The sequence below is a fragment of the Drosophila miranda genome, chromosome XR (genome assembly GCF_003369915.1).
Source record: "Drosophila miranda strain MSH22 chromosome XR, D.miranda_PacBio2.1, whole genome shotgun sequence".
Classification (NCBI taxonomy): Eukaryota; Metazoa; Arthropoda; class Insecta; order Diptera; family Drosophilidae; genus Drosophila; species Drosophila miranda.
This window is the reverse complement of record NC_046674.1, coordinates 23,353,471-23,369,305: the sequence shown is the minus strand read 5'-3', so window position 1 is coordinate 23,369,305 and position 15,835 is coordinate 23,353,471. Positions and strand designations below refer to the sequence as shown.

The following is a 15,835-nucleotide window of genomic DNA, read 5'->3' as shown; positions in this document are numbered from 1 at the left end:
AATACTTAAAAGTCAACACGAAATAGATGTTCTTTAAGCTTTCCCATGAAGAAACCCCACTTCAGAGAGAGAGAGAGTATATGTATGTACATGTGTGCAGAAGGAATGTCCTTTCTTTCCTACTGTTTCTGGCACGACTCCCAGGAATGTAAATTATTTTATTCCTGAAAAATACTCAAAGCTTCATGCCAGAAAAGAGCCAGGACAACAATCTCAAATGTGGTGGATTCTATGGATACAAGAGAGACACAAAAGTGATGATAATATTTTCATATTCTCGTTCTTTAATGGTTCGTTTGTTTCCTTCAAAAAGGTAACTTGTTGGCCAGATATTTGTGTGCTCTAGCGGTTCTGGCGGACAGGAAAGGATACCAGGACTCTGGCATACCCTCCGCCTCTGGTTTGTCTGTAGGGGGCAAGCCCCCTGCACACTCGCCTAAGTAAAAACTCAATGAAATGCGATATTTTGTAAAATATTATAGGGTAAACACACGGCACCATTGGCCTACGGACTATCACTCCAAGGCCCCGCATACTCCACGCGAACACCAATTACGGGGTATCAAAAACAGAAATAAAACTGTTCAAAGGCAGCCTCCTCTGGCTGTGGGATTCGTCGTAAAGTTTTGCACAAAGTTCTGTGCGTTCTCTCGCTGTTATCCTTAGAGGGAATTCCGCCCCATAAATAAACAGAGATAATTTTAAGGTCTTAAAACTTACGTTCAAAACAAATTGCACGTTTTATTCTTAAAAGGAAATCAGAGAAGAAAAAGGAGGAGGGGTAGGGGTAGGGGTAGTTACCTGAAATAAAACAGAGGCCAGAGGCCATGAAAGGGAATTAAAAATGTTCAGGTAATTCCCTTTAATGGCAAAACTAATGGAGCCTTCAAGAAGAGGAGACCCAAAGGATATCTAAGGCTAAAGAACAGATCCTTAAATCGATGGATAAACATGAAAATTCTTCAATGGATTCGAGGTGTCACATGTGGCGTGCTCCCCCATCGAATGGCCAAGGAATTCCCGCTTTCCGCTACCCGCTTCCCGCTTCCCGAATTCCTCTCAAAATACTGTTGTTTGCTTATGAAAAATTCCCCCCGAAAGGGCATGCGGCAATATTTTTCACATTAAAATTGATTTATGACGCACTGTTGTGGCATCCACCAAATATTCACGAGCCACAGCCGGCATCCAACGCATCCGTAAATTCCTCAAGCTATTTGTGTGTGTGTGTCCCCCCCCCCCACACACACACCTCCCTCCCCACCGCTTCAAAAGGGAGCACAAACAACGGATGACCACCGGATGGAAGAGCTTCAGAGCCGGAGACGGCGAAGGCGACGTAGGGCCATGGCAGCCATAAATCATTTGATGTGGCCACTTCTTCGGCAGGGCATTCGTGGAGCCTGAAGCTCTCCTCTGACTTTGCACCTTCTTTCTGCAACGGAGTGGATGGAGCGGAGCGCGGACGTCATCGGCGGAGACCTGTCTCTCTTATGAGCCGAGCCGAGCCGTCCCACCGTGTTGTCCGGCTCAGATCTGCCTCGTAAACGAAATTTATTAGCATTTAAATGTTTCATCGGTTCAGGAGCGGGAGGAGGATGCCCAAAACGGCTCTCGGCAGACGTCAGACGGCACACGGCACACGGCACATATGGGCCAGCTAGGTAATGAATATTACAGCAGGAGGCTGGAGGCTGGAGGCAGCAGGCAGGAGGCAGCAGAAGTGCCGCGGGGGCGCTGTGCCGAAAAGAATGTTGCATAAGCCGAAATTAGTTTATGCATATTTGAGAGCTCTAAGAGCAAAGGACAGAAGCCACCCAGCACCCACTCCTGCTGCAGATCCTGCACTGCTCTTGTTTCCAATAAAAGGACTGCACGGAGTGCTACATGCCCCAGAATAATAGTTTTGCCATTACATATTTACGGAGATCTCTGTCGCCGCCTCTGCTTCACAGAAACATCGAAGGAATCGGTGCTCTGAATCCCTGGTATGCGAAGAAGCAGCCAAGGAACAGGTCTCTGAATCCCTGGTATGGGAAGAAAAGGGTTCTGTATGAATCTGTAAAGAAAACCACAAAAACGAAACCGAATGTTGCCAAACGAAAGGAATTTTGCGGTTTAGAACGTTTTTGCTAATTGGCCCGCCCCCTGACCCCAAGAGTATTTACTTTACAAATTTTAAATCTCAAAGAAAATAAACATTTAATTAACATTTTATTGCCATAATAAATATACGTGTAAGACGGATTTTCTGTTATTTTAAACCTCTAATTTCGACTAAAATATATCTGCAATTGGGGTTTATTTTGAAATGAAATTTATTCACACTGATGTCATATCATACACGATTCAATGATCCTTTATTAATCCTTATAAATATTAAGTATTGTACGGGTAAAATCATTTGGCTAGTTTTGGGATGAGATTTTTGGCACTTTTCGTAGGGAAATGGCTGGTCAGAGCCGAGTCCAGACTTTCGACCTAGCAGTCGTCTAGCCGTATGTTTACCATACCAAACGTGGTAACACATTTCTTTTTGAATCTTATGGTTGTGTTATATTTTAATACACTCTTAATACAAATTATTAAACTTACAAAAAATAGATTCACTGATGAACAAATTTTAAAACTAGGAAAAAAAAACAATGCCGTGGCAGTGGCATGAATTTGTTTAACTTTTGTAAACTCCTTAATCTCTTTTCATCATTAGACTGGGCTTTCGGCTTGAAATGAAGTCAATCGAATCGTCTAGGATTTCAAAAACTCACTTTATTCGACAAACAATCACAGGAGCCAGAGCTCTTGTTTGGCCTCGCATCTGCTGCATCCAATGTCGGACATATTCAAATTGATTTGTTTGGTTTACTCGACTGCGAGATCTGACATTCACCGGCGGCACCTGTGCACTGGTACAGTGCACCCTGGCTATCTAGCTACCAGCGAAAGGGCCCCGCGACGTCACTACGACACTGGCAGAGTGGCGCTCGACAAAGACCGAAACCGAACCGTGAACGTGGACGTGGACGCGGACGCGGACAGGACTCTCGAAAGTCGAAGGGAGGTTGCTCCACTCCCAAGGGTCGTTCGCTGGGCGACGGCTGGCAGCGAACTGACGCGACTTTGGCGCCGTACGCTCGTTTAAAGGACGAATGGAAAGGCCAAAAAGCGTAACGAAAGCCGAGACAACGACAACACTCGCGCGCCTGATAAGAATGACGAGTCGGCCGTCTCCTAAGCGAAAGAGAGGGGAATATCATAGCCAAATAGCCACCCATCCACCCATCACCCCACCATAACGGACGCAAAAGTCAATGCAAAATAAAATCTCCCACAATTTGCAGCTTTATTTCGAATAGTTCTCGATGCATAGGGTGTCCTAGCTGGGATCTATCAGAGGATGGCAGAACTGCATATATGTACGGATGGATGGAGGCGCAGTTATTCTTTCGCCTCTTCCTTTATTATGTATGTTTTGGAATTTCGAGTGATAAGCATCATGCTCTGTTACTCGCTTACACTTTTGGCTATCTCTCTCTCTCTCTCTCGCTCACTTGCCATCTCCCTCTCAACCACTCGCTCTCTCTCACTTTCTTTCGTGTACTATCTCTCTCTCTCCGAGAGAGTGAGAGCTTTCCACAGCCGACGCGCACACTCTCGGAGCGGAGCGGAGCGGAGGCAGCGAAAAGTAAACAAACGAAACTTTCATTCATAAAAGCAACAACGACCGGAATCCGGAACCCACCCCTCCTACTCTGTCCAACAAATTGCCGGCTTTGATTGCCTTCAGAGCGAGAGAAGTAGAGAGAGTGTGTGTGTGTGTGAGTGTGTGTGTGTGTGTACGAAGAAGATCCAGCGGAATCGAGTGGGAAGTAATCAAAACAAAATCGAAAAGCTCTACCGAGGCGCCATCCATCCATCCATCCATCCCCAACATGTGCTCGCTGGGGCCCTGTGTGACTCACTCTACGGATTAGTGTTACCTTTTACCAGTTACCTTTTGCCAGTTCCAAATCTGCGCGCCAATCTGAGACACTGTCACACCTCATTGACGCCGGCCAGGGACATACATACGTACGTATAAGGCCATCTTAAGTGCCCCCCAAAAATGGTAGCAGCAGGTACACTCATTCGCGATTTGCATGCGAGTACATTGTAGGTAGAAATTACGAAAATTCCATCAATTACAGCAACACTTTCGCAGCGTTAAGCTGGAAAAAATCACAGTTATTTAAGGGATCGTCGATATCTGGCTGGCATGACACTCGTTGGTTTGCGTGACGGCTGACAAAAGCTGGCCGGCTCCGGCTCCGTCTCTCTCTATCTCTCTCGTTCGCAGCTGCGACTGCGCCGCTACGTTGGTGTTTGTGTCGTCTGCTGCATGCCGGTTCCAGTTCTCGGCTCGTTTCCCCCTCCCCAAACCCCTCTCTGCGCAAGCAGCACAGGCGATCACATCACAGCAGTGATTCATGCAGTGACTCGGCGACGCGGCGGAGACAAATTTCGAAAATGAAAAGACTCCTCTCGGTGCCTAAGAGACAGAACGTTCCGACCTTTGGCCTTGATTCTGTGTGGAATTCCACTGCAAGTACAGTGCTCCCCATTTCCATTTCCATTACCATTCCCGATTTCCTTTGTCGATTCAATGTGAAGGAGCGGGGGATAGTTCCGAATATAGAAGCACATCTTTAGGGCATGTCACCAGATCGGAGAAAGAGAAAGTACAGCCAAAGAGGGCCCAACGAATGATGATACATTTCCATGCCATCTTACGAGATACATCCCAAAATGTTGTATAGTTAGGCACATTGCAAAGGAATGGGATGCAAACTTTCAGTAACCTGAAGGGAATATCCAGTATCCAACGAGAATTTCCAATCAAAAACTTGGAAGTTCCAGATTTAGAGAGTACTTAGTTGATAAATACTTCCATAAGTAATTATGTTACTGATAACGATACTGCTGCTATAATGGATCCGTGTGCAAGCCTTGTGCATAGAGCGGGCTTCTCTTCCCTGTGGATTCCTCTTCCTATACTCACCGCATGAATACATGTACAGATATTCGAATAAACCGCAAAGACACCTTGTATACATATATTTTATCGGAACGACTGTAGTGTACGAAAGAGACACTTAACGACAGGTCATAAAAAAAAGAACCTCTTGACAAGGTGTGATGTCACTTTTCATGTTTTGATGCTGCCAGTGGATGGATGTATTAATGTTTGTATATTTACGATCTATAAATATAACTCAACATTCGGGGCACGTGATACAAGCCATGGCCCCAGCAGAGCTCCCGCCGTCTCGCATCCGAAACAAAGATAGAAAGAAGGCATACAGGCGTACATTCATATGTATTCCACGATATAGTAATAATAATAATAACAATCCTCTACCCTTTTTCCGTCATCTATAGTGTAGAGGCCGCAATCGTGGCGAATCGGGGGATTCAAAACGATGCGACAATCTATCGAAATCGTTTGCCTTGTTGTTTGTCTGTTTCAATGGGTTTGTAGCGACTCTGAGCGATTGCCCCCTGGGGTTGACGGAGCTAATTGAAATGCAGATTGCTGGCAGTGGGGCAGTCTGTGTGTGCTTCAATCGGTAGGGGCGCCACCACAATCACCAATCGGAATGCCCAAGGTCAAGGGCAGTGGGATACTCTTTGGGAGCCAAAGCGAACCACATACCAGACCCATGGCTCATCCAAGAACCACCAGCCATCGGTGACGCAAGCACTGGCCGTTTCCGGGCCTAGCTGTGCCACAAATTTTGTGGCTTTGTGGCCCGTAATGATTAATGTGGCACCAGCCACCGCCCCACCTTGACGCCGATGTAAAGCGGCCAGCCACAGCGGGCCGCCGATAAGATAGGGCCAGCGCATGCGCACCATCGCACCGTCGCACCGCGAACAGAAAAATTAGTAACCCACTTCGGATCGCGGCCCACCTGCTATCGTGCCGTCGCCCCGTCGCCCCGTCGTCGTATCTTATCTTATCTCGCGGGTGTGTGTACGCCGCAGCAGATTGCAAAAGCTACACAAATTCCTTGTCGGCTGGCTCTGTGGGTTCCGTTCCAGTTTTTTAGTTCCAGTATTCAGTCGACAAGCGACAGTGATACGAACACGAATACGAGTGCGAGTGCAAATCAGTTTGTGGGTGTAAATTACAGCAACAGATTGTGAGTGCGACTTTGTCCAGAGATTGATTGCAATTCTCGAGAGGAAGAGAGAGAGAGAGAGGGAGAGAGGGAGAGAAGGGCTACGATATATATATAACTATATCCCGATTCTATAACGCATTTCATTTGCTTTCCAGCCAACGAAAAGAAACGAAACTAAACATCCAGAATGGTGTCGGTGGAGACTATTGGTTCTATTTTCATCAAAGCCCTGAAGCTAGTGAGTATTTTCCCAAACGAGGGCCAAAATGTTGAGCAATAGCCACAGCCCCTGCTGATAAGAGCCGCTTATCAGCAGCACCAGCAACACCAGTGCCGCCCAGGGTTTATTATTAATATTACTCATACGCCGCGTTTGGATACTTCGCTCCATCGGCTATGGCTATGGCTATGGCCGTGAATCATGCACAAACCCTTCAAACAGTGATCTCATCCCACATCCTTCCCCTTCCCTTGCTCCGCAGATCATCAACCTGGTGATCATCTTCCTGTACCGCTGGGGCGATGGCGGCGAATTCCTGGGCATTGGCGGCACCTGGAACCTCAACGAAGAGAAAAGCGCCGACGCGGAGATTGTTGGCTCCGGCGTAATGGTGGGATTCCTGATCTACACGGGCTGCCACACGATTGCCTATGCCTTCGGCACCACCAAGCACAAGGGGTAAGCCGCCAACTCCGCCAATGCGAAGCGAAGCCTGTGAGATATTCCCTAAATGTTTCTTTTTTTTGTCGATTTTCAGAGAGCTCTGCGACACCATCATGAACGTGGTGGGCTGCATCATGTGGATAGCTGTCGGCGGCGTGGCTCTGCACTACTGGAAGGGTTACATGTCCGACGAGGGATTCCTGTACGTGAACTCTGAGCGCCAGGTCGGCATTGCCATGGGCTCGCTGTGCGTCATCGAGGGCGCCCTCTATCTGCTGGATACTGTTCTGGCCTGCATTCATTACTCCAAGGGCGACACCGACTACACGCAGTAGAGATCAGACCCTGCCCCACCCCCCCCAAAGGGCCTGCGCTCGCCGAATACCATTTCCACATATGCATTAGCCGCTATAAGCCCTAGGATCGCTTTAAGTGCAAACTAATTTTTTTATCATATGCCGATTACCTATACTATACTATACATTAACCGATTTACGTTAAGTACAGACGTTCGTAAGGGTCTCTTGTCGCCAAAACTTGTTCTAACATTTTTCTAATATTTTTTTTATTGATTCGGAATTAATCTGTGCCCCCACCCACAAAAAAAACCACAAAAACCACAAAAAGCTGGCAAATACAAATAGTTAAGACCATGCCAAAGGATTTAAAATGTTTCTTCTACTTTTTGGCGGGAGGGAGAATCAGATGATAAATTTCTGCAGGAAAGTCCATGCTTAAGTTTGTTCTTGGAAAAAGAATGCACTTTTTGGGCCCCATTCGAGGGATTTTTAAGGAATATTTATGGAATATTTATGCATAGAATCGGAAAACAGCATTCATCGAATGAATAATACTCATTGCACGGCATCGATAGGCCTCAATGACTCAATGACAGAGGGGAATCCCACGAATTGGTGTACGTATGACCCCACTTCCTATGGCGCTTTTCCGGGGAACGTTCAATGATTCAATGCCCCCCCATTTCGCTTACCTGTTTCTTTGGATTCCCTCGCCCGTCCACGGCATCTCGCTGCTGCTGCTGCTGATGATGATGCTTCATGCTGCCGCTCCTGGCCACACGCTGGGAGCAGAGCTTGCAGCGACGTGCCACAGAGCCATCCTCCAGATTGAGGGCATCGAAGAGCAGCGGCTGGTCCTGGATGAACGAGTTGCGGGAGCGCAGATTCAAGAGCTCCAGGGTGCGCGAGTCGAGACTCTCGCGATAGACGTTGTGCACCTTGTCGAGATTGTGCTCGTAGTCGGTGTCCAGGCTGGTGCGGGCCGCCAGAGAGGTGCTGCTTCCCCGTTTATTGCGCCGCATCACCACCGTCCGGACCACCGTCTCCTCCAGGGAGGAGACCAGGGGGACGGGCAGCGAGGGCGAGGGGGAGTGGGAGTGCGAGGAGTGCGTCATGGCTGTGGCAGGCAGTGGCAGCTGTGTGGCAACGGGCAGCGGCTGCTCCGCGAGACTCATGAGCGACTGCTGCCGCTCGAGCTGCTTCTCGTAGCCGTTGAACTTGTCGTAGTCGATGAAGGACATGTTGGCATAGGACACCATGTTGTCGATGGCCTGCAGCGACTGCAGCGAAGCGCTCCACTTGGGGTTCATCTTGTCCTTCTTCTCGTTGCCGCCGATGCCGATGCCACTGCCACCGCTGCCACCGCCACCGCCGCCGGCCAGACCGCTGAAGGTGCTCTTGAAGGAGGCGATCAGCGTGTTGGAGCGCCGCTTCTGGAAGTTCAGCTGCGGATTGTCCGACATGAGGGAGGCCTTGCGCTGGACAACGGGCACCGACGCCGACGCCGACGCGAACGCGGACGACACCTCATCCAGCGGCGTGGAGGTAATCGGATGCGCCGATTGGCGTCGCGTGGGCGTACGCACTGAGTCGGAGACCTCCCCGCGCCGCAGCAAGACAGGCGACTCCTCGGCCATCGAGGTCTTGCGCGGAGAGGCGGGCGAGGTGAGATCCCCCCCGGACTTCTCCGTCTCCTCCGACAGCTGCTCCAGCTGCGGCTCAATGAAGCTCCGTCGATTGGGGCGACGCATCAGGATCATGGAGCGGCTGCGCGTGAACGTGAAGGGCGTACGGCCGGACTCTGCATCCTCCTCGGTGCGCGACAGGTTCTCCTTGCTGCCCGTCAGGTGATTGATGAACTTCGAGAGCTTTGTACGCAGCGAAAAGCTGTTGGATCGCTCCATCTTGGCCACGTTCTCGTATCCCGGCAGCGATGGCAGCGTTGTGGCTGCCACAGTGGCCCTTCGCTCTGCCTCGTAGTGTGCCCGGAATTTCTGTCCCGTGTTTGTCGTTTCCGTTGGCGGATCTTTGTTGTTGTTTGGAACAATGCTATTATTGTTATTGTTGTTGTTGTTGGTGGTTTGCTGTGGGGTCTTGGCATTCGGCGAAGACCTCGTCGTATTCCCGATTTTGATGCCGTTCTGATGCTGCTGCTGTTGCTGTTGCTGCTGTTGCTTCTGTTGCTGCTTTTTGGTCACCTTTTGGGTCTTTTTCTGCGCCTTGGCGGCGCTCTTTGTCTCCCTTGTGGCATACATTCCAAGGCCAGTGGACTTTAGGCCCTCCTAAACGAGAGAGAGAGAGAGAGAGAGAGAGAGCGAAAGAGAGTGTTAACAAATTTCTTGATTAAGAATCGAGTCATTGTTTCTTTTGGGCCAATTGTTTTATTGATCTAATGCCCCCCCCCCCCTCCCCCTCCCCTGCCTTACCCCACAGTTCAAAATACTCTACAGATATAGGAGCTCTGTTCCTTCTATATGTCCATCAACTTTCAGCGGCTATCGTATTTATTTCAAAAGAAATTTCAGTTTATCTTGCCTTTATTTTAAGAGCAATCCGTCGAGGATTGACTATGAATATTGTACATTTTTCGAATGAATTTAGTGGAATTCTAGATACAAAAATATATAACTTTTTTGAGGAATAAATGGAATACCAATTCAAAGAAATGATCGCCTTTGGAGTATTCATTTCTATAAAATCTCGGAAAAAAGAAAACAGCTTTTCCTTCAATTAATTTGGAATCGAAATTCTTGGAGAAACTTATTCCAATAAACTCAAAATACACTCGATTATAGTCGATCGAACAAAGTTGATTTATGTACATATTGTATGTATGTATATGTATATGTTCCACCGATTTGGAGCCTTCTCTTCCATTTCGGTCTTGAAGCAGAGTCGGTGCCAAAATTTAGTGATTCCATCAGTCAAATGTCCATTCAAATTCCCTGTTTTGAGTGACATTGACCTCTGGGCAGTGCTGGACAATGGACGAGGCGGAATAGCAGTCTGTCAGTCAATTTATCATCGCCCAAAAGGACGGCAGTCGTTCGGTTCGTTCGTATTGATAAGGCCACAGAAGAGTGCGACCGTCCAATATGTACAATGTGCAATGTACATACATCCATCATGGATGTACATATGTACATATGTGCGATGGAAATACAAAAATCAAATGACAGACATGCTCGCATGCGAGTGATATCTGGAATCGGGGGAGCCACTATCTCTCGTGTACAGTAGATATTGCCAAAGTGCAAACACCCACTCTTTCCCTTACCCTTTCCCTTCCGCTTCCCCTTTACCCTCCTCCAGCGCTGAAACAAGATACTCGCACATATTGAAGTATTGCCCAGGAAAGAGTGCAGTTTATTTGCCACTGAGCGACTCTGGCCACACTGGCCACGTGCCGCCTGCCACTCCAAACGATTGGCATGTGGATGAGCTCTAGTGGAACCCGGCTATAATGGAATAAATGACTGAGTGGAGAGATAGAGATAGAGATAGAGATAGACCCTCTTCTCCATTGTGGTGAAACTTTTGCCTAAATTGTTATCTCGAGCAATTTTTATTTCCAGCCAAAGCCTCAAAAACAACATTCACAACATTCGCTGTTTGATAAGATTTCCACACAGAAGAAAAACAAAAACAGAAACAAAAAAAAGCCCCAGTCACACGTTCCCTACCCTTTGGTGGTGCGATATCTGCTGTTAGCATGTGTGGGTGTGTGGGTGTGTGGGTGGTTGGCTGTTGATTGCTTTGGTTCCGTTTTTCACCTGTTGTGGGAATCCAAAAAGATTGTACAGCATTGATATATCTCTCTCTCGCACACTCTTTCTCTCTGGACACGCTATCAACATTTTTGTGCCACTCAATCGATTGCACATCAGAAAATCAGTTGATGATTTTCTCAAGCAATATGTTGCTGAAATAAATTGACATTTCAATTGCTAGAATTATACATATCTAGTCACGCACACAACATGTATGTTGTTCTTGGATGCATTTTGCTTGCGCGTCTGTCTGGAGTCAGTTTTCAAAGAATAAACCTCCAAGAAATGGGAGGAGTAATACATAGCCAGGATAAACAAAAAACCATAGTGCAGGGTACTTGATAGTCGTTTTATACTCACTCCCGAACTTGTGTGTGTTTTTCAATGTCAATCCCGCAATCCAGCAGAACTTTACTTATTTTTAATTGTTTAAATGACTCACGCACACGACAATTAAGGAGTATTGACTCTTTTGGATCCGGAACTTCAGAGGCAAAGCCAATTAGGCCACTAAGGCCAGAAGCCGGATCCCACTTGGAAAGTGTGTACTTTCGGGAGGGTTCTACCGGCAGGTCCTATCTTTCGAAGGCTAAGAATGAGGCTTTCATCGGAAGATTAGGCGTGTTCCATCACTACTTGCAAATGAGGCATTCATACAAGAGCAGGCCCAATGCAACGTGTATCCTTGCATATACGTACAATGTACGTGATATATGGTACTATACTTTTGTCCCAACAGATTAAATGCACGTGATATTTGTGAGTTCAAGCAGTTCCTGGACTGCATTTTGGTTTCAGTAATTTATCATGAGATTATTCCGTCATTGAGAGTCCCTTTAAGCGTAAAAGACCTTCGGAAAGCCCTCTGAATGGATTGTTTGACATATCATTGACATTTCTATGCTGACATCCATTGGAAAAACTCGACTTGAATGTCTAATGGAGACCCATCCTCAGCTAAAAATAAATCTAAATAACATTGTAGTTCCCATACCGACTGTGAGATACCCGACAATCACAATTATTGCTTGCAGATATTGGGTTTTCATTAGTTATTTTAACCTACAATATCCAATCGATATTCTCTGCTGCATAAAAATATGTCAATCTATGACAAGAGTTTCCTGTTCCTCTGGCAGGCACCCTGTAACCCTGTAACCCTGTATTTACCCTTCTGCTGTGAAGGGTATCGAGAGGGGTACACGCATTAAACCGCATAGAGAAGCCATGATCATGATCATGATCATGATCAGAATATCAATATCAATATCAGTTGCCCTGTCTCCCGGGTCTTGAGATCAACTTCAAATTTAGCCGCAAAAGTACTCGCATTTGTGGTTAAATGTTAACGAGAGCAGAGCTGCTTCTGAGGTCCTAAAGCCCAATGATATTTTCACTGTCTTTTCATTTATTTTAAAGTGATTTCTCTGCTCTTGCACCTGCCACTGAATCCCGATATCGATATCGATTTCGTTTGAATATTCGCTATGGCTCAGTGGATTCTTCGCTTCGCGTTTGATTACATTTTGACGAGGGATTGTGATTGGGATTGTGATTGTGTCCGCTTGAACCCGGCTTTTGTGTGTTAGATTCACTTGGTCTTGGGCTTGAGACGAAACAGAAGCTTCGATGCGTATTACGTTACCGCATGCCACATGGCTATGCCCGCGTAGAGTTCAGATCAGTGCGGAGGAAACATGTAATCCAGTGAAAGCTTCCATGGGGCGCACGACCACCTTCTGGGGACAAATCATAGGTATGTACAATGTACTGCCCGCACATGCATCGAACATGGCCAAAACCGAATGCTTTCTAACAACTGGCAATCAAAATTCTACGAAATGGACACCCTGCAACCCAACGGTCGCACCGGCTGACGTAAGTCCGTCGTCCACTTGAGACAACTTGTAAAGAATCCAAAATTTGTGAGAGGGCTCGATGGCCTTTTGTCTTTTGTCTCTTTTTATGAAATGAATACACTCCAGAGAAATATGTAGGAAGTGCGGGGTAGGTGCCAGTCGGGCATACACTTGGCTGCCTCTCCGATGGTGCTGTGTTTTGTGTTGTGTTGTCTCGTTGTTTGGGTTCGGATGAAACCTGTTTGCGTGTCTCATTGACAACGCATTGTTGTTGTTGTCGAAGCACTCTCATATGCAGCATCCGTCACTGATGATAGATAGACGCTCTCTTCCTTGTGGTAATCCTTATAGGAACCCGAACTCCAACGAACCGGTTCCAACACTGTGCGAACTAGTAGGTACTAATGATGGAACCCATCAGGTACATACATAGGTGGGGGGTGGACTCATGATAAGGTCGTGTGATATATGCATGTTACATAAATCTCTAGCAGATTAACGTGATAAAAAGCTGATAACAAGATGTGCCATCTCCCACATGTACGTTCCGCATGTCTGCCACAGTGAAACCCGGCCCAAAGACCACTGATTCAAATGAAAATCTGTTATGGATGGCATATTTTGTAGTTTTTCAGATAATCTGAAGACATCGGTACATATGGCAGCCAAGAGTTTCCAATTATTGGGTTCGGTTGTAGTGTCGTATCGTAGTGTCGGGCGGGACATCAGAAAGTGTTGGCAATATTTACCCTTCAGCGTTATCAGCTCCACAAGTTGATATTTAGTGCGTATGTGTGTGTGTGTGTGTGTGTGTGTGTCGCTCTTTCCTGATAGACTGCTTTTGATATAAGTAGTTTCCGATTTTCGCTGTTGCTGCTCTACTGTTTCACTGTTGTGCTACTGCTGCTGTTGCTTTCGAGATTTTCATAAGCTTTGCCTTTTTCATTAACACTCGGAATCGCATTGGCATTTTACCGACCCGACGATACGTCCGATTCGAAGTCCGACGCGACGCTTGCGCTCACACTAGAAAGAGCGACAGAGAGAGAGAGAGAGATATCTCGTATACATAGTATGTAGCCTTGCTCGATTTTGGCCTGGTCAAAGCGCAGCCGTTTTTTCAGCGGCAGCCAACTTTGAAGCGCGCGCACACGCCGACAAAGAAATGCACTTCACTCTTATTTGCCCAGTACCGCTAGGGGACGGACTGCAGTTTGTTTCGGGAATAGACGACGCAGTCGTCGAAATGCTCTAACGAAACGCAGTGCATGGAAAACAAAACAAAATTAAATAGTACATATTTTCATGTGCACCTTATGTACCTTACATATATGTAGAAAGAGAGAGAGAGAGAGAGAGAGAGAGAGAGAGCGTTTATATAAAGGCTTTTTGCGCAATTTGACAACCAGCTGACAGCTGAGAGCCACTCTCTCGCTGCTTTCGCTCTCGCTCACCTCACAAACACAACACACACACAAACACTAACGCACGCTGGCACACGGCACACGCACAAAATGACATGCTCTCTCTTTCTCGCTGTTTTGCACGTTTCAATTTGATTACCTCTAATTATTGTTATTGTGTTTCTATTAAACAACGCCAGCTTTTTTGCACTTGAAAAAAATTGGGTTCGGGACGGGCAGCCGTCGCCCTGCAGCTGCTACACTCACAAGCTAGCTGGTGAACAATTCCGAAGCGAGCCGCACCGCACCGCACTTAACCCTATCGCTGCGCGCATCAGAATTAGCAATGTGCCCGAGTCGCGAGTAGTACCGCCATGTGTGCGCACTTACTTCCAGGGAACGACGTCGTTGCGAAAATAAATAACAAAAAAAGAACTCCCGCTCGCGGACAAAGCTAAATGCCAACTCTGGCGTTTCATGTACGACCGATCGCCGCAGCAAAAATAGTGCGGATCTCTCTCTCGCTGTCAGACTCTCTTTCGGCGTTGGAACAGAGTGGTGTGCGTGCGCTGGCAATGCGGCGGCGCGGCTCCAGCTGTTTACTCTTTCGAAGGGGATACAGGGTTCAATTTTCGAGCTTTCAGCTTTTTAGAGCACTTTACAAGAGAAGATTTGCTTGAATTTTGCCAAGATGTCTGCAATTGTAGGAGAAACGCAAATAAAGATATAAAATAAAATTTTATTATATTCCTTCTTTTAAATCTGAATCTGAATTTAAAACTCAATATCTGCAAAAGTTGTAAATGTTTCTACCAGTATAAACAATCAATTCGTACTTGATTGATAACTATTCAATCAAATAATTTTTAAAGACTCTGTGCAATTCTGTCCAAATTGTGTCTATAATAGTCCTACCACCATATCATACTACTGCCATAGGAACGACCAATCTTCAAGGGTGTCAAGTGTTCCGACCCCAGAAGCACGCGTTGGCTCATGAGTCACTTCACAGAGAGTTTTTTTGTTGACCAGCGACCGAGTTTGGACGCTTGAATTAATTAATGAGCAGAACGCCGCCGAGTGGCTGAGAGCGGATAGCGAGCCCTAACTGAGCTCCAACCGCTTTGGAAGATAAATTTAAATTAAGCAAAATATTGCGCGAAACATTTGTATGTTCACATACAATATCGGAATAAACATACATATGTACATACATAGATGGATACATAAGCAAACAAAAAACAGAAAACCGAAGACGTTAATGGATTATTTATGAATGAACAGATCAATGTGCGTCGAGATCAGGGACAATCTTTAAACGTTCGTTAGCATGGAACTGACATCATTTATTATACCCCGTAGTTTAGGGCACTAGGGTATACAGTTTTGCCTCGCAGCTTGCAGTATGTGGGATGCTCGGATGCACAAACAGTTCTCCCATCAGACTGTGTTTACATGCGCACAGGCTTCAGTAGGGTCCTGTCTGCAGGCGTGATCCGTCTTGGTGTGTTCTTCCAGAACAGTGCCATGGACTTTTTTGATCTGTCGTGATGAGTCGTTTTTCCTGAACAAAATGCTCTCACGGTAAAGCCACATTTTACATCTAAAGACTTGTCCAGCTAGCAACGATCAGAGCTTCGTTCCTAAACTTTTAATATAAATATTTTAAATCTACA

The 15,835-nt window shown here is 46.6% G+C and overlaps 2 protein-coding genes across 6 annotated transcripts in view; one reads left to right on the top strand and one right to left on the bottom strand.

Annotated features, from left to right (window-relative positions):
- Positions 1-14,810, bottom strand: part of LOC108151004 — a 41,249-nt gene extending 26,439 nt beyond the window's left edge. The window contains exons 1-3 of one of the 5 annotated variants that reach the window (XM_033386595.1): positions 14,320-14,810; positions 13,506-14,007; positions 7,820-9,409 (exon numbers count right to left, since the gene is read on the bottom strand). In XM_033386595.1, the coding sequence (XP_033242486.1) occupies positions 7,820-9,382 (1,563 nt within the window). In that variant the 5' untranslated portion in view covers positions 9,383-9,409; positions 13,506-14,007; positions 14,320-14,810. The remainder of the gene's footprint in view (positions 1-7,819; positions 9,410-13,505; positions 14,008-14,319) is intronic. The other 4 variants (XM_033386596.1, XM_033386597.1, XM_017279359.2 and 1 more) reach the window with 4 other exon arrangements.
- LOC108151025 (protein snakeskin) lies at positions 6,078-7,481 on the top strand. The gene is made up of 4 exons (XM_017279385.2): positions 6,078-6,182; positions 6,320-6,402; positions 6,647-6,843; positions 6,923-7,481. Exons 2-4 carry the CDS (start codon positions 6,352-6,354, stop codon positions 7,161-7,163), a joined length of 489 nt encoding a protein of 162 aa, XP_017134874.1. The 5' UTR covers positions 6,078-6,182; positions 6,320-6,351; the 3' UTR covers positions 7,164-7,481.
- Positions 14,811-15,835: the final 1,025 nt, after the last annotated feature.